This window comes from Capricornis sumatraensis, chromosome 7, assembly GCF_032405125.1.
Source record: "Capricornis sumatraensis isolate serow.1 chromosome 7, serow.2, whole genome shotgun sequence".
NCBI classification, from domain to species: domain Eukaryota; kingdom Metazoa; phylum Chordata; class Mammalia; order Artiodactyla; family Bovidae; genus Capricornis; species Capricornis sumatraensis.
The window spans coordinates 103,970,264-103,985,482 of NC_091075.1; the positions used below are offsets into that span (position 1 = coordinate 103,970,264).

General features: G+C 37.0%; 1 protein-coding gene across 5 annotated transcripts in view; it reads left to right on the plus strand.

Moving 5' to 3' along the window:
• Positions 1-15,219, plus strand: part of PTPN13 (protein tyrosine phosphatase non-receptor type 13) — a 223,528-nt gene that overhangs the window by 106,287 nt on the left and 102,022 nt on the right. For all 5 annotated transcript variants that reach the window (XM_068975016.1, XM_068975017.1, XM_068975018.1 and 2 more), the window contains one exon: positions 14,244-14,339. In XM_068975016.1, coding sequence (XP_068831117.1) covers positions 14,244-14,339 — 96 coding nt within the window. The remainder of the gene's footprint in view (positions 1-14,243; positions 14,340-15,219) is intronic.

A 15,219-nucleotide genomic window follows, 5' to 3' on the forward strand; every position in this document is an offset into this window, starting at 1 on the left:
AATGGGCTTAATAAAAATAAATTAATTTGGTAATGAATGTAAAATGATTAATAAATTATTGTGAAACTACTATGGGGGCATAAAATGACTTTATAAATTACCAATTCTTATTATTTATAGGGGAATGCTCTTTCAAAAATACTTGATTGATACACAAAGCACAGTATATTGAATAGAATAAAATTGTGTTCTAGTCATATGGATAGAGGCTACTTTTAGTACAGATAGCTGGAACAAAAAGCAAAGTAAGTGTTTTCAATCTCATCCTCTACATTTTTGAAGATTAAAGTTTTATATATGCCCCTTGATCACTAGACCCCTGGGACATAACTGATTAAGGGGCTTTAAGGTGCTTCTAGTTCAGTGAGAGTAGTAATGTAATGAAGGGTCATATGTATTCAGTATTTTTAAAATCAATGTCCTAGTTGAATGTTTTTAATTCATAGGTTGCCCTTAAAATACTCTGCTAAAGGTTTGTTCTGTTACTTACGTTTCAAGCATAGTTCGAGAACTGAAAATACATTCCACATTGTGCTTTAATTCTCACAAATGAAACGTTGCATTTTTTTTCAACATAGGAATTTCATATTAGTGAGGAAATTGGAATTATGGAGGAAATTATTGAACATTTAATTACTTCTATGGGTTTGTATATAATTGCACTTTTATAAGCATTAGCCTGCATTATGAGATAGTTGAGTATAACCTGGATCTAAAAACTTTCAAAGTCACGGACTTGCCTGGTCATCCAGTGGCTAAGACTCTTGAGATCCCAATGCAGGGCCCTAGGGTTCGATACCTGGTCAGGGAACTAGATCCTGCATGCCTCAACTACGGTGAAGTTAAATAAATATTTAAAAGCTTTCAAAGACAGAAAATGAAAAATTAGAAATTTATTTTATGCATGATTTCACTGTTTAAGTCTTAGAGTTGTGACAGCAAAAAGTAGTCACTTTGTAGCTTAAAATAAAGTCTCTCTTTTCAGAAGTTGTATTTTATGACTATTTACTGTTACACCACAGCTAACACATCAATATAATTTAGCTTCACATTCTTATGAGCATTCCTTCATGGAGACATTTATATAAATAAATTCTGCCCATTGTTGTGGCGGGGGGGGGAACAGTCCTTCAGTGATTCAAACAGATAAGACCATGATCGTCTCAGAATATAAGGAGTGAATATACACACCAATTTAGATGGCTTTCTAACATTTAAGAGGTTCACTGGTGTCTTTTCTTAACATGTGAATATTAAAATTGTTGTTGTTATTGTTCAGTAGCTAAGTCATGTCCCATTCTTTGTGACCCCATGGACTGCAGCACACCAGATTCCCCTGTCCTTCAGTATCTCGTGGAGTTTGCTCAGATTCATGTCCATTGAGTTGCTGATGCTAGCTAACCATTTGCTGCCCCCTTCTGCAGGTAGTAGTTTGGATATGTGATGTCTGAGAGAAGTGTTTTTACATTTGAACCTTGGTTGAGAGTTAAATAGTAAAAACATCAAAACTTTGGTGAAAATATTTTTTAAAATTATATTACAGTAAATAGTTTAACATGTTTTGTTTGAATATATAATTTATAGGAATTTCCTATAAGCAAAACTCCATCATGGTTTGCATGTGCATGCATGTATGTGTAAGTGTAAAGAAACTCAAATAGATCAACTTGTTTTCAGATATGCATATATACATATATATCTGTAAAGATAATATATTGAGTTGGCCATAAGGTTACAACCCAAATGAAATTTTTGGCCAACCCAGTATAATCTGTATAGACCCTTATTTGTTCAAAATACTAACTTGTTACGCCCCGCACAAAAAAAATTTCTGAATTGAAAAATTTTAGGTTTATTGTAAGAGATACAAAAGAGGAAAAGATTTCCTTTTAAAAGTAAGATAAAATACGCTTTCAATTATTTGATGTAGGACAGTTTTTATCCTGAAATCTGTCTTTGGCATTAAAAGAGTTTTCAGAAGCATTTGCTCCCACAAAATATCTACCAATTTTTTCCCTAGAGTATATTTCATAACCGAATTAAAGTAAACAAAATAGAACACCGTGAAAATGTTGATTTATTATGGAAATACTTGTACCACCTTAAATAAGCTGTATTATTATGTAGTAGTAATAAATTATGTTTGTTTTTGACTAAAAGCATTGTTTGAAAGGAACATTTGAGGTTTGGAATTCAAAAGCAATCATTCTTACTAGTTATTTAGTTGAGTAACTTGCTGGTTTTATGCTATGCTGTCTTTTTGTAAAGGTAAAATAATTTATGTTGGCTGTGTAAAGTACAGATTGTTAATATGAAGAGTTTAGCTAGTATACTAAGAAGAAAAAAGAATGGAAAATAACAAACCACTTATTATTTAATTCTTATGAAAAATAGGCTTCATAGATCCCTTTCATGTGCAACAAATCAAGCAGAACAGTGGACATTATTCATGTGCCCATTTTCTTGTACACCTTTCTCTTGAAACATTCCTATTTTAAAGCATTTAAAAGTTATAATGCTCTGTACAGTTTTTGTGATCTTTACAATTGAAAGTTGTCACTGAGGATCAGTAATTTTAGAATTAGAAGAGGTTTTAGAGCGCATGTGCTTGAGCATGTGAAGATTTAATAGCATACCCAGAATCACATAACTGGTTAATGATAAAATTTCCATCATTATGGGAGATTGTAAATTTCCATCACAGATTTGGCATTCCAGTCTAAGGATTTCTCACTACATGTTACCTCCTACTTTTTAAAAGAGATGTATTACAGTGTCCAGTGGGATAATATACAACCAGAAGAAAAGAAATTGCTAAATTTCATTCTCAGGGGCACATGAACATTCATGAACTGATGGAAAAGACTGTTGTCTCCTTCCACCTCAAATGGATAGCTGTTTCCTTTAGCCCAGGCCCCATCCTCTTGAAAGGAACCTGTACCTAAATCACTTCCACAGCATCTTCTCAGCTGACAAAACCAACCAGCCAACTAGCACAAGGGAGACCAGGCTTTAAAATCATGGGGTAGTGCTGGAAGGAACTTGGGTACCATTTTAAACATCTCATTTTCAGGCATCATCAGACCCCTTAGGTCTCTTCTTAATAACATTATATAATTTTTAATATAATAAAAGTATTTTATTATGAAATAAAGGCTCATTTGGGTCTCCCTTCAATAAACCATTCTGGGTGAGGGGTTGAGATGGAGCTCCATTTCACCATGTAGCAGACAGAGGGATTTTATTTTCCTTTTTGGGGTAGTGTTTCGATGGGGCTCTATTATTGCAGGATCTGTAAAATGGTTATCCAGTTCCTGATGACATAAGAGAGTAAGCTATCAAAAAGCAATGGTTATTATTAAGTGCTCTGATTTCTTTGGGAACAAAATAAAGTTAAGAACAAGAAAGATTCCAAGGAAGAAATTGTAGTTGAAATTTAAAAATTATAAATAAAAGATTATTACTAAGATTATTAATTATTTTCTACATTCATAAAGCCTTTGCATACTGTTCATGGGGTTCTCAAGGCAAGAATATTGAAGTGTTTGCCACTCTCTTCTCCAGTGGACCATGTTTTGCCAGAACTCTCCACCATGACCCATCTGTCTTGGGTAGCCCTGCAGGAGATAGTGAAGGACAGGGAAGCCTGGCATACTGCATTACATGGGGTCGCAAAGAGTTGGACACAACTTAGCAACTGAACAACAACATTCATAAAGCAGTAGAGGAGAGGCAAGAAAGAACATAGTTTTAAAATTTGATGTCATCCACCCCCTGCCTTTTTTTGTTTTTTTTTACTTTATTCTTTTCATTTCACTCTTTCCACCTTAGCATAGGACTGTCCTATTCTGCTCTTTTCCTTCTTCATTTCCAGGCTTTTCTTTTCCATCTCTCTCTGCTCCATCTCAAGAGCTGAGAAATCGTCTGCTTTCTAATGAGAGTTTCTGTCCCTGTGTTGTTTGTGGGGTAATTACCATACACTCCCTGTCCATCGCTCTGTGGGTTGGCAGCACATTCCTGATTGTGAGAGACTGACTTGGAACCGGTACTGTGAGTATAGTATGAGCAGCACTCCACACCCTGGGTGGGGACCGTGAATAGCATTTTGCTTACAACAGTCAAGACTCCCCTGCATTCTGTGTAATACTAGAAGGGAGAGCGTAAACAACAGATATAATTGAATTCTATAAAAGTGACTGTGGTTAAATAGGACTTATTTAAGGAGTTTAAAGTCAGCCCATTGTACGTCATGTCTAAGTTAAGTGCCGTCTCCCTTCTTTCAATGCTGTGTCTTCTGGTCTAGCCTAGTTTTGCTCTTCTGTGACTGCTCTGTGAATGCAGCTTAAACTCTCTTGTGCAACTAAAGTATGTAAACACTCAAGTATGTGAGGCTGTTCTCATTATTGCCGCATCGAATACTTCCTTTCCATTCATGTTCATTCCATTGAACTTGAAAGCGCATGTATTTTTATAGTTACATTTCAGAAAGGCAAGAGGGTGGATTCATAAATGTTACAGTTCATCATATTGGATGCTACTAGTGACACTTTATAGGCTTCCCTGGTGGCTCAGATGGTAAAGAATCCACCTGCAATGCAGGAGACCTGGGTTTGATCCCTGGCTTGGGAAGATCTCCTAGAGGAAGGCAAATGTCTTTCTTTTCCAAGAGCCTGAACTAGTAAAAATGAGCTACTCTGTTTTTTATTTCCTTCACTATATTTCCCTCTGGATAGCACCCCTCCCCTCCAAAAAAATAAAGATTGTTATTTGGATTACTCCCCGAACTTAAATAATTTAAATAATCAGTTTACATAGAAGTAAATATGAATAAACAGGGATTTTGTATGTTAGTCAAATATCACATGTATTTAAGTATTAATGACTGAATAATTACACTGAGATACAAATACATTTAGTATCTCTGAAGAACACACTAGTATAAATGGATTCAGCGACTTAGCCAGAAAGAATCAAGTGCCCACTGTGTTTCCACAGCTGATGAAATTTTTATTTTATTTATTTATGGCTTCACCCCACAGCATGTGGGATATTACCCAACCAAGGATCAAATTTGCCATTCCTTCATTGGAAGCACAAAGTCTTAAACCCTGGGCTGCAGAGAAGTCCCGAGGTTTATATTTTAGATCAGCATTGTCCAGTAGAACTTCTTCGGTGGAGGAGAAGTACTGCATCTACAAATTCCAGCTAAGTAGACTGGACGTAAGGTTACAGATCACAGGTGACTGTTGAGCATATGCTTTCTAGCTAATGCAACTATGGAACTGAATATTTTATTTAAATTACATAGCAACACAGGGCAGCTTCAAACCATTCTCATATAGAACTAGTCCAGTAAAAAAAATACCAGTGTTCAATGGAGAAAAAATTGGCTTGAGAAGCATTTGAGAAGAGAGACACAGTAAGTTATTCTTTAGCTCAAAAACAACAGAGAATAGACATTTGCTTTTTTGATTTATCCAAGTGGAAAAATGAAACTGCATTTTTGAACACTAAGGAAAGTTAAAAATGAAACCAAAACAAATGTTCCAGTGTCTATATTCATAGTAATATAATACTGATTTTGGAGTCCACAGAAATCCATGGCTACTTTATCAGAAATTAGAGACCTAATTTAAATCTAACTCATACATAGTTAACATAGACCCAGTTTGGCTTTGATATAGAAACCTTCTGAAAAGCATGGACTAATATGTATTAAGGGAAATTTAAAATAGAGCTTACTGGTAATGAATATCAGCACAAGTTTTAAGACCCAACAGTTTGGGGGTTTTTTTGGCCACACCATGTGTCATGCGAGGTCTTAGTTCCCCAACCAGGGATCTGTGGGCTCAGAATCTTAACCACTGGACCACTAGGAAGGTCCCAAATTCAGGGTTTTTATTTTTATTTTTTTTTCTTTGTTGTTGTTATTTTTGGTCACATAACATGTGGTAAATCTTAGTACCCTGACCAAGAATTAGACCTGCACTCCTTGCATTGGAAGCGTGAAGTCTTAACCACTACACCACCAAGAAAGTCCTCCCAACAGTTATAACCTCCAAAATATTTCTTCATTTCTTCCCAGTCTCTCAGTTCCTTTTATTGTCCATGGACTGTAGAACTAGCTTTCTAAATTCATCTCTTAGCTATAATTTGTCCTCCATTTCCCTGCCTTGCAGATTTGAATGCATTTCTTCTCTGCCTGCAGTCAGTAAATAACTTTTCATCAGTTGAGCAGGATAAAATTCAAGCTCCTTAGGTTATGGCATTTAAGGCTTTCCATTATCCCCATTATCGTTTCTCTCCAGCCTTACCCTTTTGCATTTCCCACCTCACAAGTCGCTCCAGCAATATATGTGTTCTCTCTCCCTCCTTCCCCCACTGCCTCCCCTAATACGTGCCATTCTGTATTATCATGATTTTATTAATGCAGCTTTCTGCCTTAAGACTTTAAACTTTCTCTCATCTTCACACTTCAGGATGATGGCCTGTATTTTTCACTGAAATTATTTGTTTTGAGGAGCTTGTTTCTCCTCTTGGAGACACCGGAATTTTGCCCTGGTCTAATTCATGGCTATATCCTTCATGTCCACCACTCTGCCTGACATATAATAGATACTCAATTAATCTAAGCTGAATATTGCAACATGGCTGTTACCACTAAATATTTAGTGTATTCAGTGGTGCTATTTCGGATACAGAATACAATAATATTCTCTGAATTATACTATATAGTGAGGAGAAATCTCACCTTCATCTCCTGTTTTGTCCAGCTCTAAGAGAAAATCACATACTTGTCAGTCACAGCCTGACCAATCAACAGCAAATGCAGTCACTTTTCTTTAGAGCTCTGTACTGTTTGAAAGCTTTAGAGGGGGCAGTTGAAGTCATGACAACAAAGGATGCTAGAGGATGCTAGGAGAGTGGTATAGCTGGCCTAGATTTGTGGCTACGATGTTATACAAAACCCTTGTAGAGGAACTGCTCACTCTTGTAGTAATCCTACTCTGCACAGATGTTCTATCTATAAAGTCATTTATATTTCACAGAATATTCCTCTCTTACCTTCCTTATTTATATATATATATTCATACTTACATGAGCTCCATTTTCCTCCTTGTTAAAAATTTTATTGATCATTGCTGGCTCTCAAAGAATTTTAGGATATGTTATCTTCTTATATCATGCAGTGTGATGTAATATAGAGTACACTGGACTCTATTGATCATAAGGAAGGTACAATCTCTAACCTCCAGAAGTTAACCCTCTAAAAAGAAAGCATAGAGAAAAACACTTGGCACATGAATACACTTACACAAAAGTAAGTGTTCTTACTTTTGTTTGTCTGCTTATTTGAATACTGAAATATTTTATTTGTTAGGAACCATACCTATAAAAATGCAGGGGTTTAATTTTCTTTTTTCCCCCAACAATTCTAGTGACAAAACCAGCCATCTTAGTGCATTTCTGTTTGAAACTTTTTTCTGTAATTTGGGTCATGTATTAAAGGAGATAAAGAAATGTCAGGTTAAAAGTGCTTATTTAATTCCTGATGTTGCAATTGCCCGAGTCTCAATTTCTTCATGTTGCTTGTCTGAGCTTGAATACGTGTCACTTGTAAATGGTGCTTTTCGATTACACTTTGTTCTGGCTTAGGTTCATTTTAACGTGAAGATTGTAGATTCTAGTGTTTCATCTAAAACAGCTTTACGTAAGCACTGTATATCATGCAAGTCTTCATAACTCTGTGCCACAACTTTGTGTGTTTAAAGTGTTAAGTGTGTTAAGTGTTGTTGGAAATTGTGGCTCTTAATTGTCAAGGATTTATGATAGAATACTAACCTGTTGAAAAACTGCCTTTTAACGTTGCTATGTAAAAGTGGAGTCAGTGCTCTATTAGAGTTGGCATTTAGAGGATCCAGATTAAAGGACAGTAAAATATTTGTCGGATTTTTATACATTGTCATCTGGCCTAAAGATGGTATACTCTTAATTATGGTAAATTAATACTAGAAATTAAAAGATATTGTCAGAGAATGTATGATTACAGAATCTCTATAACTAGACTTTATCCAGATTTTTTATTATTAAAATATAATTGCTTTACAATATTGAGTTAGTTTCTGCTGGACAATGAAGTAAATCAGCCATATGTATACATATGTCCCCTCCCTCTTGGATGTTCCTCCCACCTCCATCCCACCCCTCTAGTTAATCACAGAGCACCCAGTTGACCGTCCTGTGCTTTATAGCAGGCTCCCACTAGCTATCTACTTTACACGTAGTATCGTATGTATGTCAGTCCTAACCTCCCAATAGATCCCACCCTCCCTTTCCTACCCCCACATCCACGTCTGTTCTCCTCATTAATTCTTTAAGCCGTTCTTCTGCAGTCCCTATTTTTCTCATCCTCTCACCACTATTAAACAGATTGCTTTCAGGAGACACTGTGTTCCTCTGTCTTTATGTATCTACATTACACACACACGTACACACACACACTGAATTTGGTGCTGCTTTTTTGGTCACATGTATCCAGGCTATTTTATTCTCCCATTTTTTTCTTTTGCACTCATTATTATTTCTACATTAAGATTCTTAATTCCAACTTCAAATTCCATGTCTAAAAACTATCCTTGTAGGAAGTCAGAGACGGAAATCATGTAGTGAAATGAGGAATAATCATAATCCTAAAGGAATTCTAGTATATGGATTTCTACAATGTAGATTTCATTTAAATATTTACTAGCTGAGAAGTTTGCAAACCAAAAATTAGATACTGAATCTAATTTTACTCTACAAGTCAAATGAATTCAGTTCTCCAATTGTAATGGTGACAGCTTAAAATTTTGCTTACAGTTTTAGCACTGCTGTGAAAGTAACTACATGTATATTTTATAAAATGGGTATTTGAATATTCTTAACAGGTTCATTGCACATGACTTAAGAACTTTGGCATTCAGAAAGCTTTGTAATGGTCTAGGTGGCTCAGAGGTTAAAGCGTCTGCCTCCAATGTGGGAGACCTGGGTTTGATCCCTGGGTCGGGAAGATCCCCTGGAGAAGGAAATGGTAACCCACTCCAGTATTCTTGCCTGGAGAATCCCATGGACGGAGAAGCCTGGTAGGCTACAGTCCACGGGGTCGCAAAGAGTTGGACGCGACTGAGCAACTTCGCTATTCACTATGAATACTTAGGAGCACTTAGGAGCATCTCTTTTTTTTTTTTTTTTTTTTTAAGTCTAAAACTTTCTAATTAAAATAACAGTTATTAGATTTTGTTGATGCCGGGAGATGAGTACAGATGAGGACTTATTGTATACTCTTTGTCTTCATGTCTGTTAAGTTTTCATAATAAAAAGTTGTGTTTTTTTTTTTTTAATCACTTGGTTAATACCACATTCCTAGGATCTGGACCAAACCTAAATGTTAATATTATACATTTAAGTGTAGACAGAAAACATCTGTGTTGTTGGGTTCCTCCGAAAAGAAGTTATTAATAATGTTAGGATCTTGTGGAAAATTAGAGATTACCCTTCTTTTGTTGACTAGATCGGAGGAATAAAGCCTGTATCTATATAGTTGGTATCTTTTAGTGTTAGTCACTCAGTCATGTCCGACTCTTTGTGACCCCATCAACTATAGCCCACCAGGTTCCTCTGTCCATAGAATTCTCCAGGCAAGATTACTGGAGCAGGTAGCTATTCCCTGCTCCAGAGGATCTTCCTGACCTGGAACTGAAGCCACACTCTGCTGCACTGCAGCAGAGTCTTTACCGTCTGAGCCACCAGGGAAGCCCAGAGTTAGTGTCTGCCGGGTGCCTTTTGTGTAGGTCATCAGAAAGTCAAGAAGTGTTTCTTTCCAGATGATCTGGAAAATATGCCACTCCACATGCACCAATGCAGATGATCTTGGTAAAGGAAATGTAATTTATTAATAATTCATGAAACTGTTACATTTACTATTCAGAAATGGAAAGCTTAGAAGGCTAACCTTTCTCATAAGCACAACTGAGTAGTAAATTTTGACTGAAAACTGAAATCTGATTAAAGCCGCCTTATAAGCATGACTGAGTAATAAATGTTGCCTGGGAACTTTAATATCGTTAGATCTGCCGTGCCGTTGCATGAAAGGAACATGGCTAACAACATTTTTTTTTAAAGATACATTCCAGAATACAAGAAGCTCACAAAAGATCCCTACCACTTAATTAACATAGATACACCACTCCTGTTTTGTTTTGTTTTTTAATCTGAGTTTAATGTTTGTTTTAATTGGAGGAAATTTGCTTTACAATGTTGTTGATTTCTGCCATACAACAATGCAAATCAGTCATAATTATTTATGTATGCCCTCCCTCTTGAGCCTCTTTCCTTTCCCACCATCCCACCCCTTTAGGTCATCACATCCCTCCTGATTTAGAAGAGGGATAAAAAGGTCTTCCTACCCTCAATTGTCCTGCCACGCTAGTCATCCAGTTCATGTTTCTGGGGTGCTTGTGCCCAGTTACTCTGAAGTGGTAAACCATTGTGAGCCAATGTCCTTCCTCCCCCCGGTGTGGTACTGAGAACATTTAAAGATAACAGTTCATCTAGGGAAGATGATTTACTGTTATATTTTTAAGAGGGTTTGTCAAAGTAACATTAATTTGTCTTACAGAGGAATCCAAGGGTTGAAAAAAGTTTACTAGTGTTGTCAATAAAGGAAACAAGGAGGAAAAAGGAACCAAAGTATAGGCAAGCTGAGAACAAAGAATATGGACCTGTGAAATAATGCAACAACAATTATAAAGCACCACCAAAGAATAGAAATTGAAACTAAAATTTACTCTCGTATAGCCACTTTGCAGAAATAGTTATGAAACAGTAAATTCATGAAATTGTTGCAGGGCATATATGACTGAGGTTCTCTACTCTGTCTACTGAATAGGTTATTGCAACTTTCAACTTTTCTTTGTGAGGTAAAACTATATTGCCTCCATCCATGTGGGTCTTCTCTTTGGCCTTGTTGGTTTTACCGTCCTATAGGTTACAATGCCAGGTTTGGCATTTGGTCAAGTTATCTTGGGAAAATCCCTCAAAACTTTTCCATGGAAGTTCTGTACAACAAAAGAAAAAGTTCTTTGGTGCTCCTTGAAAATAGCGTTCTTCTTACATAATCATTTAACTATGTTCATTAAATTTAAGTAGTATTAGATAAAGCTACTATTTGATATCTTCTATAATCCTTTCAAATCATGTTCCTCTTATACCAGAGGAATTTGTTTTGTTTTGTTTTTTATTTTACCATGTCACTTTCTGTGGTAGCATGGAATCCTTTTTTTTTTTAAGTGCTGGTCAGTATTTGTATTTTCAATTCCAAAGCTCTTTTAATTATAGTTTTATTTGACACTTACATCCACTGTATACAAAGCTGGACAAAGTAGGAGTCACGTATATTATGCCTGCTTCTCCAGGTAAACATTGTTACAAGAACAATACACAATATCCTCTCCGTCAAATCCATGGCCATTTATCCTCCTACTCCTCCTGGCATGACGTCTACCCTTTGTCTCAGCATGACCTCCCATTTTTTCCAGCCATCATTTTCATCCTGATCCTACAAGCCTGGTTTCTGTGGTGCTATTTGATGATTTAATTCATTCTTCTCTCTCTCTCTTTTTTTTTTCTTTTTAATAAGCTCTCTTAAAATACCTTCTAGCACAAGGGAATAATTCATTTTGTGAAATACCTGCCCTCAAGTTTACAAACTAGTAAAAAAGAAGCCCTCACTTCTGTTGATCATCTGTTACCTTGCATCCCACACCACTCCTCGGGTATTTCCCATTTTTCTGCTTTCTCTAGTGCCTAGAAAAAGCCACACAACCATTCTGATTGGCTTCAGTAAAATTCATGCATTCTAGTCCCATCTAAACTCTCATTGCTACATAAAAGCTTTCACGTGTATTTGCTGACTCTTATCACACTCTTCACAGCAGAATTTCTTTAGTCTTCTAGGGAAATGGTTTACTTTCCTTGCCAGGAGTGAGGCATATTTCTAGTACAGATTTCTTAGGATTCCCTCTGTTTTTTCACTCCTTTCTTTGTTTCCTTTCTCTTGAGAAGGAAAGGTTCTTCCTCCTACATTAGCCATCTTATGTATGTTGGGTCTTTTCCCATCTCCTGTTTTTCCTTCACATTTTTCCATCTGTATTCCCCACCATCATTTGCAATCTCCTCCAATCTACAGTCTTATTATCCACTGCTTAAAAACATTCTCAAACATTTCTCTCTGCCAAGAAGACCCTAATAACTCATTTAGTCTCATTTAGTTTGTTTTTGTTTAAATCTTTTTCCTTTCTCAAACCTTCAAACTCCTTTAAAGAATAGTGTTACTCATTTTCTCAATTTCCTGTCTTCCAGCCTGATTTGGCCTCTCACCTGTCTGTGCAATGGAAATAGTCCTCTTTAAAGATCATCAGTGACCTTTGTATATCCCTTATATTCCTCTGTTCATTCATTTATTCATATCCACTCAGAAAATATTTATTTTATGTTTGCTATGCATCAGACACTTGCTTGATAATAAAGGTACATCTGAAAAAGATGCAGTCCTTTTTGCCTAAGTTTGTGATTTAGGTAGAAGAAAACAAACAGGTGGGGAAAGAACTATAAAGCAGTGAAGAGTCACAGGTACGTAAGCATAAGGCAATGTAAAAGTATCAGAAACGGTGTATGACCCAGTCTTTAGGTGGTCATGAAAGCTTTTGTGAACAGGAAAGGTTTTTTTTATTTAAGTCTGCTCTTAAAGGAAAAAGAAAAAGGATTCAAAAGAAAAAGAGGAGGAACAGCATTCTAGCAGGAAGAGTATCTGAGGAAGGAATTTCAAAGTTTATATGCTTTTGGTTATTTGTAAATTCAGTAGCAAGAGTGGAAAATTTGGAGAACTGGGTGGTGATGATGCCGTGAAACAAGGGTTCTGCCTAGACTAAGTTTTTCAAGTTCCCTGTGAATGTGTGTGTGCCCGTGGGTCTTAGGGCTGCGGGAGGAGAGAGGTCTATGTTTTTCACGATTCTAACAAGTCAGAAGCTATGTCTTCACCGCATGTAGAGCTACTGCTGTGAATGAAGTCGTGGATCAACTTACGAAAGGCTTTGAATACTAAGGAGACGTTAAACCCTATCTTTAAAACTCTAGTTTGAAGAAGTTTAAGAAATACAGCAACGTGCTCAGATTTTCGTTCCTGGAAAGTTCACTCTCTGTAATGTGCGTTATAATGTGAGACAAGCAAGATTGCAGAAAGGGGAATCTACGGCAGTTAAAAGTAGTCCAGGCATGAGACTTATCATAGAATTATCACCTATGGTAGGGATCACAGAAGTGTGAAGATGAGGGGCTGAGGCAGAAACATTCAGAAGGTAGAATTTAGATTTCAGTGGAGTTCTTCCTCCCTCATACAGAGCGCACACTGCACACCCCTGCACAGACCCCCACCCACTCCCAGTGCTTACTCATCTCATTCTGGTGGAACTAAATGTCCCATCTTGAGTATTTTGTATTTCTACATTAAAAAAAAAAAAAAACTTTATATTGTATTGGTGTATAGCCAATTAACAATGGTGATTAACAATGTTGTGATAGTTTCAGGTGGACAGCAAAGGGCCTCAGCCATACATTTATATGTACCCATTCTCCCCCAGTCTCCTCCCATCCAGGCTACCACATAGCATTGAGCAGAGTTCCTTGTGCTGCACAGTACATCCTTGTTGGTTATCCATTTTAAATATAGCAGTGTTGTACTTCTGCATTTTAAATTATTTGAGCCTGGGGCTGGGTCTCTGGATTTTTCTGTCCCTGATAGCACCTGAAACAGAGAATGATGTTTATATAGCATCTGCTGTGTTCTAAGAGCTTTGCATATGAGTTCAGTTAATGCTACAGTAACCTTAGGAGATGTGTATTTCCCTTATACCCTCTTTTCAATTGAAGAAGAGTCACAGGAAAGTTAAATACCATCCCCAAATCATGCACTTGGTGAGTAGTAGACCTGAGATTCAAACCCAGGCAATATGGCTTCAGAGTCCAGGCCCCTAACCAGGATGCCAAACCACCTCAAAATTGTCGTCACATTTTTAAAGGACCATCCAGTGATTAGTAAATTTAAAGCAATAGATGTTCTGGTCTCACAAGAATAAATGTAGTGCTTTATATGATTGTGGAACAGCTAATGAGATTGCTTTCTAATGTTTTTGTTTTAATCCTTTCAGAACCAGTTCAAAGATACAAAACTTACCACAGTGATCTCTTTAGTACGTCCAGTGAAAGTCCATCTATTATTTCCTCTGAATCGGATTTCAGGCAAGGTAAGAAGCATCTGAACAAGCAAAAGATTCATAAGAAACCATGATTGTGCTGTTTGATTCCACTTATACCAGATACCAATGGCACCCCACTCCAATACTCTTGCCTGGGAAATCCCATGGACGGCGGAGCCTGGTGGGCTACAGTCCATGGGGTCTCAAAGAGTCGGAGCTACTGAGTGACTTCACTTTCACTTTTCACTGTCATGCACTGGAGAAGGAAATAGCAACCCACTCCAGTGTTCTTGCCTAGAGAATCCCAGGGACAGGAGCCTGGTGGGCTGCCGTCTATGGGGTCTCACACAGTCAGACATGACTGAAGCGACTTAGTAGTAGTATACCAGATACCTAGAATAGTCAAATTAATACTGTCAGAAAGTTCTTTCGTAGATGCCAGGGTGGGGAATGGGGAGTCAGTGTTTGATGGGGACAGAGTTTCAGTTTAGGAAGGTGAAAAATTTGGGAGATGTATGATAGTGAGTGTTGCAAAACAATGTGGATGTACTTAGTGCCACTGAACTGTACAGTTAAATATGGTTTAAAATAGTACATTTTATATTATGTGACTTTCACCACAATTAAAAAAAAAACATTTAAGAAAGAAGCTGTGATTTTTGTTCTCTTTCGGTAGTGTTGAGATATAAGGTGTGAAAATAATAATTCTATATAAAAATTTTAAATTATAAAAAGCTTCCAATTACTCATTTTAACACTGTTATAGCTACTTAAGGGCTTCCTTCATAGCTCAGTTAGTAAAGAACTGGCCTGCAGTGCAGGAGACCTGGATTCAATTCCTGGATCAGGAAGATACCCCGGGGAAGGAAATGGCAACCCACTCCAGTATTCTTGCCTGGAGAATCCCTTGGACAGGAGAGCCTGGCAG